Source organism: Argiope bruennichi, chromosome 9, assembly GCF_947563725.1.
Source record: "Argiope bruennichi chromosome 9, qqArgBrue1.1, whole genome shotgun sequence".
Lineage (NCBI taxonomy): Eukaryota > Metazoa > Arthropoda > Arachnida > Araneae > Araneidae > Argiope > Argiope bruennichi.
Window position 1 is genome coordinate 34591779 of NC_079159.1, and position 22465 is coordinate 34614243.

The 22465-nt window shown below is 32.3% G+C and overlaps 1 protein-coding gene across 3 annotated transcripts in view; it reads left to right on the forward strand.

Annotated features, from left to right (window-relative positions):
• Positions 1-21102, forward strand: part of LOC129983825 (terminal nucleotidyltransferase 5C-like) — a 64846-nt gene extending 43744 nt beyond the window's left edge. Inside the window, exons 1-3 of one of the 3 annotated variants that reach the window (XM_056093478.1) lie at positions 3017-3043; positions 17199-17687; positions 18224-21102. In XM_056093478.1, coding sequence (XP_055949453.1) covers positions 3032-3043; positions 17199-17687; positions 18224-18934 — 1212 coding nt within the window. In that variant the 5' untranslated portion in view covers positions 3017-3031 and the 3' untranslated portion in view covers positions 18935-21102. Of the gene's footprint in view, positions 1-3016; positions 3044-11391; positions 11530-17198; positions 17688-18223 lie in introns of those variants that run through there. The other 2 variants (XM_056093479.1, XM_056093477.1) reach the window with 2 other exon arrangements.
• The last annotated feature ends 1363 nt before the right edge of the window (positions 21103-22465 follow it).

The window sequence follows — 22465 nt, forward strand, 5'->3', positions numbered from 1 at the left end:
GTTTCGCGGGCGTTCCCATTTTCTTCTGTGCTTCTTCGGGCGATAACTTCTTGCGGCTCTGCCTTTTATTGGCCATATAGGAGAATCGGGTACATGGCCGACATTCTTCTCAAGTTGTAACTTTTTGTTGTTGATAAGTGCCAAAAGTGACATCCTTTATCATTCTCTAATAACCCTAAGAGCGAAAAATCGATGCCTCGGAAGCGATAAATCGCCAGTTTTCTTCCCGTGCATTTTGAGACTTCGGAAACCCCAAACCAAAACATCCTGTTCTCACATGATAAAAAAAAAGTTAATACATTCGTTGTGTTTCAAATGTGATATCTGTAAGAGAAAAAAAAATCCTGCATATGATTGTTTAGTCTACATATAATTTATAATGCATACATATTGATATGCAGAGTTTCTTCAGTCAATCAATTCTGGGGCTTCAATAGTAAGGCCTCGACTTCGTAGTTGTAGTAAACAAGGTTTGAAACACAATTCCATTAGAGAACCGCCATGTAAGTTAATTCGATAGAATTATATATCGTCTTGCTGGTACGGTAGAGAAATTTGTAAAAAAAAAAGTGCCAGTTCAGTTATCGCCTTCGTCTTCTGACTGCGATTTAAAATTGAGACATCTATCCAAAAATAGCCCTAGTGTGTTTTAGAATGAGAAGTAAACATAATTAATGTTCAGGGCATGGTGGTACCACGTGTTTAGTATCAGAATTAAATTACATAAATTAATATAAATCTTGGATATTTTAAAATTATCTTTAAATATCTTATTAATTTATTTACATCATTAAATTTCTTATTGTCCAAGATATGCTAGGGTGCAAAATTTTAAAAATAGAGATCATTAAGTGAGTGAAAAGCCGATCAACAAAGTCCTCCTTCACAAAACTGTTTTCAAAAATATCATTTAATTGATGTAGTAGAGACGTAATTAGCAAGTTGATCAATACCATAATAATGGAATTGACGTAATTTAAAAATGGATGCTTACGAATACTGAAATGTCTTTCACCTTATCAAAAAAAAAAAAAAAAAAACTGTGATAATGGAACGGCATCTATTGTTAGACTATTTAAAATCTGCTTAAACGATTATCAAACGATAAAATATTTTTTTCGGCCGAGTTTGCATGAATTTGCGATACGAAAGGAATTTGAGATACCGTTGATTATTTACATGGCATCCTTATAATCTTATGATTTTAAAAAACCTTAATTTAATTCAATAGGAGTGAAAATTTTGAAATCGCATGACTTTAAAGTATTCAAATGCTATAGATAAAAATGGCAGATCTTTTGATGTAAAGCATTTCATTTTAACTTTTAAAATAACTTTTTATTATTTTTACTAACAAAAGTAATTTACTAAATTTTTAGATATCCGAGAATTGAAGAAACGTTTTCTCGTGATGTATATGTCGTAGACCCCCTCCCCACCAATTTTGGAATAGTAGTTATAAATGGTAAAAACTTTTAATAGTGTATTTTAGTAAGAAAAAACTATTATTATTTAGTGTAGAAAACTTTTAGTATTGTTAGTGGCAGGATTCCCATTCTGCCTAAAGAATTTTACGAGTAGTCGTGCAACAAATTTGACCAATCGCCTAACGCGCATTTAAAGATGACGCTAGAAGGGTCCTTTTCACCCCTTGGAGGGGCTTTACTTGACTGTGGAAGCATCGACAGTGTTTTCTTCCCTCCATTTTTAATTGGGGGGGGGGGGGGGGCAGGAAGGATTTCAATGTACTTTTCTGACGATTTTGTGCTTGGATATCAATTACAATAAATATATCGTGTGCACTGTTCAGGAATTTGTTCAGTATCTGAATACGCCATACCATGTAAGAAAAAAAAAATGTTTTGACGTTTAAAAAATACTGTTTCTTTTTTTATTCATATTCATTTTTGTTTTTGTTTTTTTTCATTCATTTTTCGTCCACAAAAAAATTGTGTACATAATATATGTGTGAATATTTGATATGAAACAAACGAACTCCATGTTTTAAAAAGTTCTTTTTTTTATACAAATTTTACTATATTATCATAGTAACAGTTATGTTAATAAAGTAATCCAGACCGAGAAATCATTTTCAAAATTTTAGGATTTTTTTTAGAACTGCTTAAAAAAATATTTGTATCATCTCTGTATGTCGCCATTATAATAAGTAACACATTTTACAAGCCAAAACACGGCACTCACTCAGATTACAATCTAATAATGATCCCCAAGAAGGATCATGGGAAATTTACCCTAATTTTAATAAAGTAACGCCATCTGTTGTATTAAAAGAAAAGGTTGAGAATTATGTAACCGTTACGCATTAAATTATTCGTGAGAAAAGGAATGGTTTGTAGTGTACTTAAAACTGTTACTTTTTATTAGTTTATCGCTTTGACGTATGCGATTGATTGCTAGATTTTTTTAAAGGAAATATTGAAATTATGGTTTATATATTTCATCTAATTTTAAAAACAAACATTATATACATATGACAGAATTAATACAATTTCTCATTCTTTATTTTTACTATAACAATGTGTAAAAACAATATCCAGAAAAAAAAAAAGTAGTTATTTAGGCAAAAAGGAGAAAAATAACTGCCTTTAGTTTTTTCATTATAAATCCATTTTATTTTTCTCCTCTCAAAAAGTTAATAGAATCATTTTTGTTTCGAGATTAGGAGTTGGGGGTGGGGGATGAACCAATTTTCATATTCCCTCCGAGCTTTTATCGGTATCAACTTTCTTTTAGTTGTAAAAGAAAAGGAAAAAAAAGCGCATGAAGCGCAACCGATGACGTAATTCACCTGCTCGCGCGCGCAGAATCGCTAACTGTTTCGATCGCTATTTGTTTTTACGTGAGTGGCCGATAATGGCGTAGCTATCGGTTGCCTAGCAACCACCTACGTCATTTGACGCTCTAAATATAGTGGAAGGGCCTCCTCCGCAATCGATTGCCCCTTAGAACATTCCAGGCTATTTTGGACTTGCATTCCGTTACCGGACCCTAACTACTACGGACACAAAACATGCGACATCCGGTAAGTTTCTATTTTTATTTCTTTCCATATGTCACTTGGCTTTGACAGCTGAAAAATCCTCTAGTGTTACTAGCAGTTAGTAGTCTATAATTGAAATTTTAGTGTTGTCTTGTTTTAAGTCTTGAATTTAGTTAGTATTGTTTACTCCCGATTTTACGCATATGGTGTGCGTCAGTTTTCTTATTTTTGAACTCTGAACTTTCGAACATTTTTGTTCTTGTTACTACTGAAGACTGTATCGGGATGTTTCGTTAGCAGATATTTTAAACTCTTTTGTGTTTTATTTTTATTTCACTTTTTTGGAAACTATCTCTCATCTACAATTTAAATAAAATTTCAAAAATTTAATTTTTAAATATTTTATGTGTCAAAAGTATTTTTAGATTAAATGAATTAAAATTTTTGGTCATTAGATCGTCTAAGATCATTTTTATTTTTTATTTTATATGTCAAAAAAAGTTTTTCGCCAAGGGATTCCGTTTTGAAAAATTTACTATCTAATGTATGATTATACGATCAAACATATTCTGTCGATGACTTTATTAAAATGTATCTTTAATAGCTTTTTAAAAATCGTTTGGTTTTTATTTTACAGAATCAGAATTTAATTCTTTATTGACAATTTTTAAATGTTTATTGAAAATGTTTTTAAATCAAATCCCCTGAAGATTTTTGATTATTAAATTAAAATGTATATAATCTGAGAATTTATTTTATTTGGCTATCTTTATTGATAATTTATTTTATTTGATAATCGATTTATTTATAAAGAACTATTTAATTAAGTAGGATCATGACAATTAACATTTTTTTTATTTATAAATATTTAATTACTAATTTTTGCAAACAACAAAGTGTTTCTAACTTTGCCAACAATACCCTCATGACTTAAGTTTACTTTCCCATGTTTTCAGAGCGCTATTTTATGCTCACTTAACTGGCATAATGAAATCAGCATTTTTGACCTTATTCCGGCATGTTATTTTGCGTTTTGTAATGCAACAGCTACTCGAATCTTTTTATTTATTTTACCAAAGGCGTAATTTTCTTATTCCGGAAAAACGCATTGTTGATTTAAGTATGGGTTGTTGACATGCCTGGCCGTTTTTATAACCGTGCTTTGGAATCATCCATTATCTTTTTTATTGACACCTTGTCATCTTGCCAACGCCCCGGAGGGACGTAACGCCCCTATTACGAACTCATCTGGTCCATCTTTTTTCCCGCTTTTCTTTCGGAAACGCTCTGACACGAGTTTGTTTTGCTCATTTGATTGTAATCGTTTGATCGAGCGTTTCGAAGTGACGTCATAGCTTGTATGTTTTTATGCTTATTTTGCCTGCTCTACATTTTAGAATTCCCGATGAGCAGTTTTAATACTGACTTTTGTTGGAATCGTTTTCTTTATTTCCAGTTTATGATGAAAAATGATGTAAAAGCATCGAACTGTTATATATATATTCTAGATTTTATACCGTCTTTTGTATCTAGTAGAGATATTTTCGTTGTGTAAAATGTATTTTTAGGATTGCTCTATTTATAAACATGTTGTTTCCTTGGACAAATATTAATAGCAAGAAAAATAGATGACAACACACTTCTAAACTAGTGTTTTTTAATTATAGAATTTTCTTAATTGTGAGATTAAATCAAAATTTTTTCTTCAGGACCGATTATATTTTAAGACGATAAAAAAAAAAATTTCTAAATCACATTTGGTTCTGCGTAACTTCTAAAAATCATAACTTTCCATTTTTAATATCTTAATTATCCGTTAATGACTGTTTAATCACTTTAAAAAAATATTTTTTAAAATTTGAACGTACTCCTTAACTGATAATTCTAAATATAAGAGATTAAAAAATGCGTGAAATGTTAAAATTTGGAGGGGGAAAAATAGTGTATATGTATTAATGTTTTTGACTGATAAAAAAAAAGTGATTTTTGTACTTAAGAAATATTTCAGATTATGTGGCGAAAATCAAATCTACGTTGTGTTGGCAACACAGAAACTGAAAGGCCATTCACCAAAATTGCGTGTAGCGTACGTACTACGTTTCACGCTCTTGGGCCTTTTTATTGATTGGTTTTTCATTCATAGCTTCTACGCGTGGGCGGATGCCGAAAAGGTCGCTTTCTCTGCACGGTGGCGGGGTAGAGGGTGGGCTACTGAGCGACCCTTGCTCTTTATACTTTCACAATATGGGTCTCTTAGAATTCTTTCATCTACAATTTCTAGTATTTTTATCGCTTTCTTAATTTTGATGAGATGGTATCAACTTACGTCATGAGTGGCTTGTTTATTTAGTGTGTACATGTGTTAAATCTTCGTCTTCCAAGTGGGCAATTAAGATCGTTGAAATCAAAACTCTTATGTCCACGTGATGTAGGTTCAGTTTACAGATCAGATGTTTATTTACTAGATAATAAATGCAAAATTTTTTGTAAAGTTTGGTGTGGAATATATTGATTAGTTTAGCAAATATTTAATTACGTCAGCTTCTTGCTTCTACTCCACGATAATGAAAGTTTTTTTTTTTTCTAAGTTGTAGGAAGGTACATGTTTCTAAATATTTACATGATATTGCTATTTTATCATATTTTTTTAATTGTGTGATTTGTTCAGCTGGAGGATTTGATGACTTTTTAAACTTATTTTTATGTACAATTTTTTTTAGCTAAGATATCGCATTAAGCAAACGATTTCCAGGCGAAATTTAAAAAATGCAATTCTTTTATATTATTGTAAACAGAAGAATAAAATGTAATCTATAATATTTGTTTTCCTTTGTTACATAATTTAGAAAATTTTAGTCGTTTTAATGCTTGTTTCAAACTAAGTGTTTTTAAAATTCTTTCTTTTGGTTTTAAATAAATATTCACAATTTTGGCTTAGTTTATAATTCAAAATGGTACTCTTCTTGAGAATATTTTTCAATTATCGATTTGTCCAACTTTAAATAAACTTGATATCTGCTATTAATTAAACAGTATTCAAAAATATCCTTCTTTAAAAATCAATTATATTGATATTTCGAAGTAATGATATTTAAGGATACAGCGCATGGTCTAAAAAAATGTGCAGTTATGTAATTAAAAAATTCTTATATTTGTATGAAGTTTAGAATTTTAATGGTCGAATATCTGTCGTTCGAAAATATACTTTCGAATTATAGTAGTATAAATTGGGCAATATTAGGCTACTCTGTAGATAGTATTTGTCATTGAAAATTTGATTTGCTAACCGTTAAAAAAAATTTTGATTTTGAATCAGTTGAGGAAATTTTCCTAATTTCATGATTTTCACAATATTACCAAATCTTCTTATGAAATTAAAAATTTGTTTGATTTTATTTTCTTTTCAAAAAAATATTTCAAATTTTTGATCTTGAATCGGTTGAGGGAGTTTTCCTAGTTTTGATTTTCTCTCAGCATTATCAAATCTTGTGAAATTAAAAATTTGATTTGTTTCGTTTTCAAATTTTTTTTAATTATTCACTTTGTATCATTTGATGGAATTTTCCCAATTTTATGATTTTTGCAGTATTGCCAAATCTGCTTATGAAATTGAAAATTTATTTGTTTCGCTTTCAAAAAATATTTTTAATTCTGGATCAGTTGTTGGAATTCTCCCAATTTTATGATTTTTCTCAGTATTATCAAATCTTTTTATGAAACCATCCTGACAATTTCGTTTTGCACCTGCTGCTCGTCGCAACGTGATCACTTTTCCCAATGTGGTGCAATATAAATATAATCTTGTGCAGGTGAAACGCTGTCCAGCCAGTTTTTAAACTGCACGAACAGGAGTTTGTTCAGCTGTCGTTGTTGAAGGAAAATATGCGTATGTGTTTGTGTAAATAACTTTTACAATTTTTCGATTCGATTTTGGATTCATATCGTAAACTGCGCATTTTGGTGAGTTCTGCTATTTTATAATTTTTGAGATGCTATTTTGTAATTATTTCAAATGCTGGGATTTAAATTTTACAAATCTAGTCTGTATTTCTAGGAAATATCAATGGGGCTTTAATTAGTTTTATTAATTCACAATATTAAGTTTCATTTGTTCGTATAAAAATTTTGGCAAATTATAGATTTACTATCAAGAAACATTAGAGGCAGTGAGTTCTGATTTTTCAATGTATCTTAATAAGATACCGTGTATTAATGTTGTCAAAATGGTTTTAATATTCAAATTATATCTAAATTCGCTATTTATTTGATTAATATTTTGTTGATTATTTAATATATTTTATATAATTTTAAAAGCAATATGCCATCTAACAAATCATGCTTAGTGCTTGCATAAAAAAGATAGTTTCAAAAACTGTAATACTTATTTAAAGCGCATGTATTTCAATGACTTAGCAATTTTTATAACATGTACACAAACAAGTGTATCTTTTAAGATCTGTAATGCCTTGTCACGCACAATATCTGAAAGGCCAGGTCTTCATATTCTCTTGCAAAGATGGGGGGGGGGAGGGGAGATAAGTGCATCTCTAAATTCGCGAACCTTGTAAGGGCAGGATCGTTGAGGTGCAGAAATTGTAGAAAGTTAAATTACCATTAAGAAGTTAGGCTTAGATTGGTATAATAAATTAATACATGAAATTTATTGGGTAATGCTTTGTTATAATTAACATATTTATCTGAAATTATTATTTTTCATAAATATATATCATTTTTATTAAACTTTTTCTTAAATTTAAACCTAAACTTAAACCTTTTATTAATCCTAAATTTAAAAGAAATCATGATTTTTGTGGGTATTGAGTTTATATAAGGAGACTTTATTATCTTTTTTCTTTTTCTCCCTTACAAGTATGTTCGTATATTACAAGCAAATAATAATAAAACATAGAAAAGCAAGTTTTAAAAAAATCATCTATTGAGAATGGGAAAATAATTTCTTTGGAGTTCGTTATTTAGATTACCGTAATTGATAAAAACTCGTTTCCTTATCACGTGCGGGTAGAGGGGGCAAGAGGAACTCAAGCAACTTAATTCATGTTCACGTGATACACATTAAGTGCACCACTACACATTGAATTTGAAATCCGTTGCATATAAAAAGTGAAAGGGGAAATGTGAAGTCGTAGTTTGAAATCCGGAATAAAATAATAGCATGCTATGAGCAGTTATGTTTATCTCTCTTTCAACATCTCTCCCAACAGTAAAGTGTCTTATAAAGGCAATAAATGGTTATCAAATTAAAAGTATAGGATGCATTTTTAAACTTATAACAATTTATGTAATTTAGTTGATTTAATTTTCTGTCATGAATTTGTATATTAACTTTCATTAATTCCAAATATTTATTTTTTATCGAGCGTTTTTTTTAAATTATTATTTGGATTTGATTTTTAGCTCAAAAAGTCAACCACTTTAACTAATTTTAAAATAGTTTAGTCAGCTAATAAAAGTAGCTTGTGGCAGAAATAGCATTTAAGAAAAATAATTTCCTCTTTCCTTGTAATAACCTTTGACATTAAACAATCTGCATATATATATATATATATGCTCGTATTTATTGTGTGATGATTTGAGGGAAAACGTGTTGTGTAACAGTTGACGTTTCTGCGAAAAAAGATGTGAAAGAAAAAAAAACCCTAGCAGATGGCTTTTGTTTTTCCGCCGTCACTTTGAAGCAAATTTTAGCTTATATCAGATCATTGTTAATTTCGAAAACCTGCTCTCTGCTTTTCAGTGAACATCCCTTTTTGACATTTGTTTTGCAACTTGTGCCCGCAAACCCATTAGGCTTGAATTTAGTTGCAAAAAATAATTTCCGATGCTTTGAATAAGATCTGCACTTTTGTTATTCAAGTTTCGTAATTGTCTGTCGCTGTTTCGAAATTTCGCGATTATCCTTTTTCGTGACATTTCACTTTTGCGGTCTATGGATTGTACTGGAACTGCTGAATACAGTCACTGGCGTGCAACTCAGCCATATTCGGCTGTTATGTCCATTAGTGCTGAGTTCAGACCATATATATGGCAATATGGTAAATCAATTTATGTATTAACAATAATAGATCAAATCATGGGGATTAATTAGAATAACCAATCAGATTTTATCGGTTTAATTCAATTGTATAATGTCTTGTTCAGTGTAGAAATTGAATTATAATTTGGTACTTTTGAAGCAATTATAATTACAGTACACTCTCGAGTATCCGGTTCGCGACTATCCGGCATCTGTACAATCCAGCCTAGGTTTTTTAATCGTAATTGAGGAAGACAAGGCGTTGCATTGGCAACAATGCCAATACATTAGAAACGATCGTCTGCTAAGATCTCCTACGTGTCGTATGCAAAATACAAGTGGTGACAGGAAAAGAACAGCGTTCTGCTAGTTGTTCATTGTCATCTATTAAAGACTTTTTCAAAAACTAAAAACTAAGTTTTGATTCTTATGTTAAGGTTACCTTTTTATATCTGTGTAATCCATTTATTAGTGAAAAATTAAATCAGCTTGAGACAGTTTTCTTAAGAATTAGACTTATGATTTATATTAATGTTTTATGTTCCTTGCATTTAAATTAGGCATTACAGAATTTGTTAAAATGTGAACAATTAATATCTTTTTACTTTTTTTCTAATCAATTATTGAAACATGCAGTGCAGTATATTAACATATATAAAATAACAGTACAGAGCCTTCTATTTTAACTCAACACGTTACCAGCAATCGCTTCTATAATTCAACGGGCCGCGACCACATTGACATTCTACGTGATTTGGGATAAATGGAAGGCTTAGCACTCAATAAGAAGCGAGAAAATACAAAATACGTATTATAACATTGAGTTGTGATATAAAATTTGTCTTCTGGTATTGGATGGCAAATAAATGAGTTCAAAGAACTCCGGCCTATCCAGCTTTTTTGTTATCGGGCCTGCTCTTCTGCCACATTAGGCCGGATACTCTGGAGTTCTGTATTTGTTTTCATACAAATTCAAGATTACTGCATCGTAAAATTTCTTTTTAAACGGGCGAACTGATGGCCAACGCCTTGTATCGAAGAATAGCATGTTGAAAACTCTAGCTACTAACTATGAGTCTTTATACTATAGGTCATAGACACATGCGTGTGTTAAATTAATCGGCATCAGTGTTGCCATATCTTGTTATGTATTTTTACTACAATAGTCATTGTCAGTCAAACCAAAATCCGATGATCCCCAAATTAAGTTAGATCTGTCATTTCTGGATGAGGGAGAACTAAAAATTGTAAAAATCATAGCTTATTTATGGCGAATTAAATGTTTACACATTTGTATGAAATGGAGGATGGTAGTTTAAACTGCAATCATAAATTATCATCAAATAAGGATACCCTAATTAAGGATGCCATTTATTAGTGGTTTGTGTAACATTGGCTTATTTTGATAAATCAAAATTCTAAATAGTTGCTTGAACAAGAACAGCAAAGATTTTTCTCAAATACCATTTTTGAATTACCTTGTTTGGACCCTGTGCCTTCGCTTGTGTAATTGTACAAACTATCCGCATGGCTTCGCCGTGGATGGCCCTGGCGCCCTTAAAAGCTGAGCAATCAATGCAGTCTAGAAAGGTAATCTTCCATGCTGCAATTATTAAAGAATTCCTAATTCTTTGGACAAGTCAGTGACACTGACTGATATCTGCTAATCCCGCAAAAACGTCAACGATTCTTTAATTTGCGAAAAATCCGTTTTTCTCTTCTGCTTGATTAACTAAACGATATTTGTCAAAAAATTGCTTCACATAATCTCCTAAACAGAAGCAAAGCCATCAAGCATTCTGAGCCAAGCGCGCGCGGTCATTACTTAATCATCGTCAGTTTTCAGCTTTTCTTTTTGCTGGCTCCGGCAGTTGAAGCGTTTCGCCACGGTTTTGGTCGATGGATAAAGTAAGCCATACGCGCACACACACTTTTGTCCTTCAGTGGCCGCCGAAAGGGACAAAAGAACAAAAACAAAACAAGAAAAAAGGCAAGCAAAACGTCCTTCGGTGCTGCTGCGACTGACTTGAGGGATTATCGTGCCGAACCCGTTCAAACGTAACCCGCGCCGTTTCGGCTGTTATGGCTTTACTTGACTTTCCATTCCGTTACATACAAACCAGTGTCCAATAATGTGCGCTTCTTTTTATTAAGTTTGTTTTGTTGGGCATTCCAGACTCGCTGCTCGTAGTCGGACCGGTCGCGAGGAGGGGAGGCAGAGGGCTGGCGGAAGAAAGTAGTTCCTTCGAAACTAGGTCGCGGAGGAAAGTCGAGCGCGCTGTGGCCGAAATGCTTTTGCCAGTGGTCCTCATTTTGCCTCTGGTGTTGGCTGGAGAAAGTGATTCGTTCGGAACAACCCGAGGGATAGACAGGCTTGCGGAAGGCAGGTGAGGATTTATACCTTTCAGTTTCTCCCCTTTCGCTCTACGGCAGATTGTTGACAATTGTGATTTGAGAAGATACGCGATTTTCCGACAGCTCTTCTGAAGTTTCGGTAAGAAGGATTCTTTTTTTTTAAGTGTTGTGGTGTGTTTACAATAACTTTAATGAAGTGTCGATGTTTTTTATCGTGATTGTCATCGAAGTGTGCGGAAATGTGAATTTGTGATAAATATGCTGGAATGTTTAAGATCATTTTTCGCATCTTTGATTTGTTTTACACCTGACATTGTCTTTATTTTTATAGAAATGAACATGTGCTCAAGTAAGATCATAGGATTGTCAAAGTGTTTCTTTGAGACTGAGTGATGTGTTTGAAATGGATGCTTTTAATGGTTAATCTAATTTGGTTGGTCAAGATTTTCTTGTATTTTATCTTATAAGAATTTATATGTTGTCTCCATTGAATCGTATTCTGGGCCTTTACATGAATATATTTTAAACGATTATGTATTCGAACGACTGATTTTGTTCCGTTTGTTTTCTAATATTTCCGCTAATCTGAAAGATTCTAATCCGGTGTGTAATCAAAGATTGAAATATTATAAGACTCATTCTTCTTTTTTTCGGAATTGTGGAAATTTTCATGCTTTGGTATCAGTTTTATTCAAGCATTCCGGACATTTGAATGATTCTGTATATTTCTACACGAGGATTAGTCGATTATTAACCGCAATCGAACGCTAGATTTTTATGCACGATATAGCTGACATAGCACTATTGTTACACGAGAAGTGATTTTTGACCGTTAAAGGTTAATTCCTAAAATTTGCTCCTAAAATTCAATTACTGTATCTATTAGTATGCTGAGATTTTTTGGAGTTTTAAAGGAATGGTAATATGAAGGCTATTTTTTATTTCGGACATTTAAAACAGATCTATATAACTGATTCTATTACTAGATATTTACTAGTGGCCAACTAAATTAATTTATTTTCGTTTCGAATCTTGTTTCTTGTCGAACAATATTATCAATAAAGGAATTATTATCCGATAATTGGAATATAACTGATAATTTCAAATATATTATTCTGATTTTTTACTGATTTTTTTTATCTTTAATAATTTTGTTTCTTTATAAAACTATTTCGAATATCAAACAACGCGTAGCTTTTCTCTGTAGAAATCGCTTTTCGAAATATCATTGAGAATTTTTTAAAAATCTTAATTATACATATAATGAAATATATATCGGTAATGTTGCTTTTTCTTTAAGTGCAAGGTACTTTTCTAATTCTTCTGAAATTACTACCAGATAATGCAATGCCTAAAAGAGATAAATTCTTATCTATGATAACGGATCCCCCCTTCATTTCCCCACTTGCTCTGTTCAGATTTCGAATTTTTAAAAAAATTTCATGTCTCATTTTGTTCGGTATTGTTTATCACCTTCTCTTATTACCCATGATGTTTGGAATTACCATCTGATTTCCATTCAGGTGCAACTAACTATTCATGTGATAAGTTTCTCTTTTTTCTGCATTCGTGAACCAGTTATCTATTACGGTGACTTTACCTAGCATATTGTTGAAAATCATTACTACAAATATGTATGAGCAATGGATATATTGCTTGTAATTCGAGGGCGAAAGGTAAAGTTTCTTTTTAAAGATTGTCATATAATACTACATTTGATTTAATGATCGTTAAGGCAATGTTTTGATTATCATCGTTAAATTTCAGATTGTTTCTTAATAGTGTTGAAAAATAACTTTATGTTGTGTATTTCTTGTTTTGAATTAATAATCTGCAAATTTTACTTTATGGTGCTGTTGTTTCTTTCGAATGTTTGTGAAGATCGAATTTTGGGATTATTTTTGTATGTAAACCAATTTTAACATTCAGTCTTGTTCTCGTATTGCAGTGGTTTATCGGTCTCTTGATTTCGCAGACGATTTTTTTGGGATTATTTTGAATAATGTACTTTTGATATTTGGTAAATGCTTCATTTTTGTCATTAAGAGACTTCTAAAAGTAACAATCGCAGAAAATGTGAAATGTTATATATATTACCGTTAAAATTTGTGTATCGGTTATTTTATAGAATTTCTAGTTATTTCAGAAAATGACAGATTGTGTTCTAGAAAATAGTAAATTCATTTAACAATAACATATGTTTAGTCCGTATTCAAATTTATAAAATTATATGCATTTTATTTTTAATATTGAATTATTTTATTACATTAAGATAATTAATAATGAATACTTCAACGAATTTTTTTATTGAAAGTAAATTTATTATCGAGATGATTCCTTGGTGTTGAAAAGCAGAAATTTTAATCTTATTTCCAAGTAATTTTATTAAAATATAATTCATTTTCGACATATTTATTATTTTATTACATTAATTGATCAGGTCAAATTGTTTTTTTTTTGTTTTGTTTTATTCGTTTCTTTTTTTTCGTTTTATTCAATTTAATGCGTTTATTGAATCCAATTCGTTTTATACAATTTTTTGAAACATTATATTATACCACTCTTAAATTTTAAAAATTTTCCGGTACCATAATTTATACATTAAAAAAATGTAAAATGACACACTTACGAAATGCAAGTGTCAGCTCTAATTTAACATAATTAATATTTTTCATTTAGCATCAATATTGCTCAAGTCGGTTCTTCTAAGTCAGTGAAGAGTGCGGATCGGTGTATTATGTCACGTTTTTAGTTACGTTTTATTTTTATGCGTGTGCATTTCACACGAATGAGTGATCTAGTTCGTGCGTGAGCATTTGCTTTTGTTTTAATGTCTCAGTGTCTGAATATTTTAGGAAAATAGAAATCACGCTAATGGCCGACATATGTGATGAAAGTCCGTCGGATAGCAATATTTAAACATTTCAAAAAATATTTGTTTATTCAAATTTAATATTTATTTTTTAACTTGAATGTGGTAATGTTTGCATTGAGTTTCTTTCTAAACATTGTAATAGAAATGTATGTAAAACAACGGAGTCAGTTCATAGTTATACAATCATTTTAATTGTACCAATCAATTTAATTTTTAATTATATCCACGCTTGAAAATGTAAATAACCTTCATCGTAATTTCTCTTATTTATATTAAATTTTATTTTGAAAAATAATATTGGACGTCATAGCACAGCTTATGACAACGTGACGTCTTGGAGCATGCGCAGTTACCTTTAACATAACTGAACATTAGTTTGGTAATATTTAAAATGCTAATAATAATTGGCATAATTTAACGTAATATTGAATAGTTTAGTATCTATTTTTTAATTTAATTTAATATTTTTAATCATAATTATTCTTGTATAGTAATTCTTATATTAAGATATATGCGTATTAAATATAAAAAAATAATTTTTAATGCTCGCTATATAAAATAACATCTACTTAAGAATGTATGCTATATCCAGCGACGTTTTAAAATTTGATGAATTAAATTTTCATTTAATACGGCAAACGTTGATGTTGAGAAACCAACTATAAATTATTTCTACATATATAGAATAGCAAGAGAATAATTAATATGCTGTTTCAGCAAATAAATATTTCTAAACCGGAACTCGCATGCTTGGAAATGTAAACAACCTTCATCGTCATTTCTCTTGTTTATATGAAATTTTTATTTTGCTGGCTTAACTCCTTAATGCAGATTGAAATGTTTTTACATCCGTCTTATTTTTAATTTAGCTTACTAAATAAATTCCTAAATCATCCTGCTAATTAACATTCGATTCCTTTCCCAAATGTTCCGAAATACCTACAGCACGTGGTAACCAAAGTAGGTTATATAAACCAAGTCCACTGATGGCTGATCGGATAGAAAAATAAATAAATCTACAAATTTGAGGAAAATAACGTTTTAATCCTTTGTTTACGCCACGGAGGAAATCATATCTAATACACTTTCTCTACATTTCTCAAAGGGGAAATTACCAAACCATGCATGTTCTGAATTCGAATGCGAATCGGGACCGTGTCGATGCAGAAAAACATGCGTACCCAGCGGGTTAGCTTTTCACCTGAAGTAAATGATGCCACCTGATGCTGTGTCAGATGCGGGTGTGTAACGGCATTAGATTTATTCTTTATTCCCTTTTATTGATTCCTTATTTACAACTACTCTGCGGAAGCATTTAACGCACTTCTTCGAAACTTTTGCGCACTATAATTGTTATGTAGGCAACTAGGATATATATAAATATATATATTTCTGGTGAAAATTTGCAACTAGAAGCATTGTTTAGCTGCAGACGAGTTTGAAGAAAGTTGTCGAGGTGTACTTGGAATTTGAATAGTTGTTTGAATCGATTTTTTTTCTGTATGGGTAAAATAAAGGCTTTTACTGTTCATTTCAGTATCCTGAGACGACCACATTTTTCCGATGCTATTTCGATGCTAAGCTCATCTTATATCATCACTTGTATAACTAGCATTAGGAAAGATACACTACGGAAATATTAATATTGATTGCATTATATTATAAATATCTCATTTTGGTTGGACTTGTTTTAATTTATACATTAACATATTACTCTTAAGTATAGTTACCAATGGGGAAACTAAATCCACAAAATGGTAACTAACCCTCTTCACCCGATTGATGCGAAACAAAAACATTACTATTGGATTAATTTTAATAAAATTGGTATGATGTTTAAGTTTTAATAATGTGCAATAAAAAAATTCAAGTTATACCAATCTTTGTGACCCCATTCTTAGGTTATCCCTAAGATTTATTTAAAAAAAATATTTATTAAATCATAATGTTTTTATTCAGTGTAATGTACTTTTATGTAACTAAATGATTTGCTTGACTGTCATATTTAAATTTCAATTATAGTTCGCCATTTTATATGTAATAAAACGATTTTCTATGCCTTTCTATCAAGAAGCTGGTGCAAAAATATAGACAGAAGTCAAGTAATTAATATAATTTGGGCAGAAGTTGGACAAATATCTAACATCTACTTAATTAGGACGAATGAATAAGATGTTTAAATGTAATGAAATATCGAAAAGAAAAAAAAAGAATGCTTAATATCTACAATTTATTTTGATGTTTATAAAAGTATCTTGCACTTTATAATTCTATTAGCTGCCCTATTTCCTGTTTTTTTTTAATGTAAAGTTATTAATCATTTAAATAATCTTATGAGATTATCTGAGATAGCAATAGCTAACAGATTCGTCTTCTTTTGCATATTTAAATATTTTTCATCATTATTATTTTTTTTTTCAAAATGTGTTTTGAACCTTATTGCAGAGTTCCGCATTATCTACTCCATATGGTGGGATATTCATTTAATTGTCAGAATCCAGCTTCCTCCCACAGTGGTATGGAAGTTGGCTGGTATAGTTCCCAGTCGAGGAATTATACTTTTCTCGCAACGGTTATAACATTAAGACTCATTTCACAAAGTCCTTCGTATATTTTACTGACAGTTTGTGGAAAGCTCCCGATCAACGTTCATAGGCCAGAGTGGTCCTAAAGTGGGTCCGATGGCGGATTTACGACCATATCTGCAAAGGCAACAGGCCGCCGGAACGGGGTTATAGCATGGTCTCAACTAGTTGCAACTGGATTTTAAGCTTTTTTCAATCATGTTTGTGGGACTGGTAGAAATATCATACACAGAAATCAATAATTGACCATATAAATGTAAAATTGTGTTCAATCATAGATATTTCGTACTGTTTCTAACGTTTTTCATATTTTTTTCAGTAAAAAGTAATTTCTTTTTCTCTTTTCAGTCTGACCGATCAGAAGAAGCAACGCCAGAGCGGCTTCGGCAGCGGCTGGAGATGGGGGGCAACAAAGACGGGAGCCAGTTGGCCGATGGGCAGCGGTTCGCAGTCCTCAGTTATGAGCAGGTGAGCAAGCTGGACGCGGTCATGGAAGAAGTGATGCCCATCCATGGGCGGGGCAACTTCCCAACCCTGGAGGTGCGATTGAAAGATCTTGTCCGAGTAGTCCGGGGAAAACTGGAAAGCGAACAGTCCGTTCAAGTCCGAGATATCCGGCTCAACGGGGGTGCAGCGAGTCATGTTCTGGCCCCAGAAGCGTCGACTTATAACGACCTTGATCTCATCTTTGCGGTGGACCTCTCGAACCAGCGCAACTTCGATAGGGTAAAGACTGCTGTTCTGGACTCCTTGCTGGACTTCCTGCCGGAAGGAGTGGTCAAGAAGCGTATCAGCACTTGCAGTCTGAAAGAAGCCTACGTCCACAAAATGGTCAAGGTCAGTATCTCTATGTAATATTTTGTTGATCTTATAAAATTGTGATTAGTATCAAGCTATGATTTATGTCTAGGTGCTAGGCAGAAGTTTTTGACTACAAAGGACCTGGGATCGAAATGAAAATTGTCCCCCCCCCCAAGAACTTTCATTTTGGGAAAACTATTTATATTACCATTTTTTAACGAATAACCTAAAATCAAACCCTTATACTGCAGGTCTCTGTATTACATTAAGTAATGAGAAAATGTAAGATTTGTAAAAGTAATGTCAGTGTGTTCGAGATTCGTTTTATGTAACAACTAATGGTAACAGGAAAGTTGCACAACATTCGTGCCATTCTCCTATCTTGTTAGAAATTGCTTTATACCTTTAACATTAGTGGCAGCTAACTTCAAGCGAAATTTACATGATGATTGATAAATTTTCATCTTTAATTGCTATTTAAAATCTCTACTAATTGCTAATTTTTGTAGCCTTAATTTGTTTCTGTACCATATTTTAAACTTTTATTGAAAATTTCATCATTTTATTTGCAGGTGACGAACGGCGATCGGTGGAGTTTGATCAGCTTGAGCAACAACCGAGGCCGAAATATCGAGTTGAAATTCGTCGACACGATGCGTCGACAGTTCGAATTCAGCGTCGACTCTTTCCAAATCATCCTCGACTCCCTACTTCTCTTCTATGGCTGCTCCCAGATGGCCATGAGTGAGAACTTTTACCCCACTGTAGTAGCAGAATCTGTTTATGGAGACTTCCAAGAAGCACTCTACCACTTGCACAAAAAGCTAATAGCTACCCGAAACCCTGAAGAAATCCGTGGGGGTGGTCTGCTCAAGTATTGCAACCTTCTGGTGAGGGATTACAAGCCTGCCAGGCCAGAGAAGATAAAGCACCTGGAGAGGTATATGTGCTCGCGGTTCTTTATCGACTTTGGCGACATCAACCAGCAAAGAGCCAAACTCGAGAGTTACCTGGCCAACCATTTCATGGGTGAGGAACAGAACAAATACGAATACCTCTTGGTCCTACATCGTGTGGTCGACGAGAGCACGGTATGTTTAATGGGCCACGAACGCCGGCAGTCGCTGGCGCTGATAGAAGAACTAGCGTGTCGCACCTACTACTTTGAACATCAAGCAAAAGACTTGTTCCAGCCTCATCCGCACATTGTCTTCGGTGGTGGATTCTTCTTCACTCCCTACGCACCTTACCCATGCTCCTGCTCATGGATGCCTTGCACATGACCAAGTTGCGGTTCACGCTCTCCGTGCCAACTATCCGGGACATTTTAAAACCTTTTTTTGTTTTCTTCTGCTGAAGCGCTAAGGAAGATATTGTAAAAAAACAAAAAACCAACAAAAAAAAGAAACACACACAAAAAAAACGAAAAATCTCTTCCCGGTTTGTGTTCCGTCGTGATTTATTTTTTATTTCCTAAGTTGTTGTATTTAATTTTTTTTTTTCCTTTCTTTCTTACACTCGGTCCGGGCGGCACCTTCTTATACAATGCATTCTGCGACTCTCTAAATTAAAATAAATGAAATCTTATATGTAAAGTCGGACGCCGTGTAAAAAAAAATTAAATGAAATCTTATATCCGAAGTCGGACGCCGTGCTTACTCAAAACTAGATAAATCAACTCGCCGCCATGGAGGTGGGGATCAAAGAATGATATCCATCTAAGCATCTTCTGGATCGTGGAATTGATTATATGATGGTTTATTTTTTTTAAAACACTCAACTCTGGAAATGTCATCCTCACAAACGAAAGGTTCCACGACCACTTGTGAATTTCCGTCCTGGCGGCTTGTGAACGAAACTTTATCTGCGCACAATTGTCATCTGTGTAAAGGAGGGGGCTCTAGATTACCCAACTACTTGTTATATTCTGTTCGAAGTGGCGCGAAAAAAATCGAGCATCATCAATGCCAGTTTTTCGGCAAGAATGAAATGGAGCACCCCGAGTCCTTTCTCTGAAGAAAATAGACATACGTTTACTGCAAATATGTTCTAAAATCGCTTCGTGTGTGTAAAACAAGTTCTCTACCCCAACTCAGTAGCGTCTGACGGGCCAATTCTTTTTTTGATTTGTCTAGTGTCAAATGGACTCACTGTCTAGTCACACTTCTAGATCTGTTACTGTGGCGTGGAGAGTCGCTATAAGGACCGCGTCGAAAACCGGGCACGAAGCTTTAGAATTTGATTTTGTAGTGTCAACGAAAATGTCTTGACTTAACATTTTGGATAAAATGTTACAAAAAAAAATGAATGTGTTAAATTATATTTGGAATTCTTTTTTGAATTTAGTGTCTGTGATTATATTGTGTATTGCTTAGGATAGTATAGCATGAATTTATGTTAAGGAATTTGTTTTCTTTTTTTATTATGTATATACTAGCGTTTGTGTTGGTATGCTACCCTCTATACTACTTTCTTCGAGTTTTTTTATGTAATATAGTATGTTCCAATTTAGTAATCCGAAGTTATATAATAATTGGTGCTAGTTAGCTAAATTATTTTTTAAATTTAATGTTGGGTCTTTAATTTTATAAAACGATTTAAGACACTCTTTATTTTTGTTAGTAATTAGATCCGGGTAACTCTTCATCTAGGCCTGCCTATATGTACATGACCTTTAGGAAGAATACCTGAAAATATCTCAGTGTATTGTAACTGTGCATTTGTAATAACTCTAACACCAATCCCAGGAAATGCCAAACGACTTTGAAAGAAAGAGTTAAAGAAAAAGTACCCGGTTACAAGCGGCCTTAAGCGTTCAAAACTTTTTATTTTTCGTTATTCACTGTTCTATTTCATTCATTTTTCCAAAAGTGATTGTATCTTTACTGACCTTGCCTTAACCAATCGTTCGCTAAGGCCTCTCACCAAGTGACCCTCAACTGGTAACGATTTAGAACTAATCATCAGCAGGTTAAAATTGATACTCATTTTGCATCAATTCTTGATGGCCATTTTTGATTTTTTTTTTTTTTTTTTTTTTTAGATTGATGGCCACGAGGCATAATATCATAGTACTCCACATTAAAACATCGAAGCGACATGCTTCTCTAGTTAAAGTCTGCATATCATGAGATGGACGGGCCAATACGATAGTTATCGTTATTATATTTAAAAGAAAAATGGGAGAAATCCACCCCTCTTTTTGTTTTCAGTCGAAAATTCTAACGTAGCCGGGAGGGTCACCCAGACGGGGGTATGTGACACGATTTGTTTCCCCTGTAGGTTTAAAAAACATCGGGGTAATAACAGTTGTGATAAGTCCAAAATGCAAACATTCCTTATAAAGAAAAATGATTCACTTAACCTTTTTTTTGATGTAAATACTGTTTGTAAAGAAAAGAGTATAATTGAAATGTTGAATTAGAGAGAAATAAAGTATTCAAACTCTCCAGTGTCTGTTTTTGTTCTTTTATTTAGTTCATTTTATTAATTACAAGTTAATACATTTTATATTGCAAGAAAAAGTAGATATCAACCACATATTGCAAAACATACGAAATTTTTGAAATAACTATTGGAATCACTAGCTTCAATATCGTCACTCTGTGACAACATACAACAATGGCATACAATATTTTGGAAACATATATAGTAAATTTAGCTTGTATAGCAAGATTATAACTGGTAGCTTATAGCTTACTACCTATACTTACTTCTAGGGATTGCAATACCGGGATACCGAATACCGGTATTTTGAGCCATTTGTACAATTTTGTAATACCGGTATTCACAAGTTAAAATACCGGTTTTTCGGTATTTGCTAGAAATTTTTTAAATTGTCTCCACTATATGTTCAGGGATTGCCAACATAGCAAAACAGTATACGTTTTTGTTTTTATGTCTCCCTAATGGGCGAAATTAATTAGCTAATTAATGACTTAATTAATTGCTTAAATCTAAATTAGCGAAACAAGGATCATCCCTGAAAGAAGCTGTTGTATCCATAACGACTAATGGAGCAAGAGTTATGAAAAAAGTTGGAAAGTTGTTTGGTGCAAATCAGCTATTGTGCTATGCTCATGGAATTCAATTAGAAGTAATAGATGTATTATACTAAAAAAATAAAGAACAGAAGAATCCAAATACTGTGGATATAAAAACTTCGAATTCCGACATTGAAGAGAGTAAGAGTGAGAGTGATATTCATAATGAAGATAACGGCAATGTAATTGTTGAAGAAGATATTGCTAATGAGGATGAAATATTAACCCATCAAGAATTGCTTCCTATAATTTATAAAGTTCGAAAAATTGTTAAGATATTTAAACGTTCTCCTACAAAAAATGCCATATTATAAAAATATATAATATGGCATTTTATGTAATATGGAAAATAAAACAGAATATATGTTAATAATAGATTCTAAGACACGTTGGAACAGTTTATTTCTAATGATGGAACGATTTTTGAAATTTAGAATTCCAATCCAAAAAGCAATAATCGACATAAACCTGTAAATTACTTTTTCAGATAGTGAATTCGACTTAATATCCATAACTATATAATCTCTGCTTGCAATAAAACTGACTACAGAAGCATTAATTATGTCGGAGAGATTTTAATTTATTAACTGCTAATGCAACAACAAATTTCATGTTGCAGTCGCTGAAAGAACAGCACACATCACTATCTGAAGAATTATATATTACATTGAAAAATCGCACAGAAGAAAGGCATACCGAAATATAAAATGTTTTATGGTATTTACATAATTATAATGTTTTTAAAAATGAAAAAGAAAATAAAATAAGCAA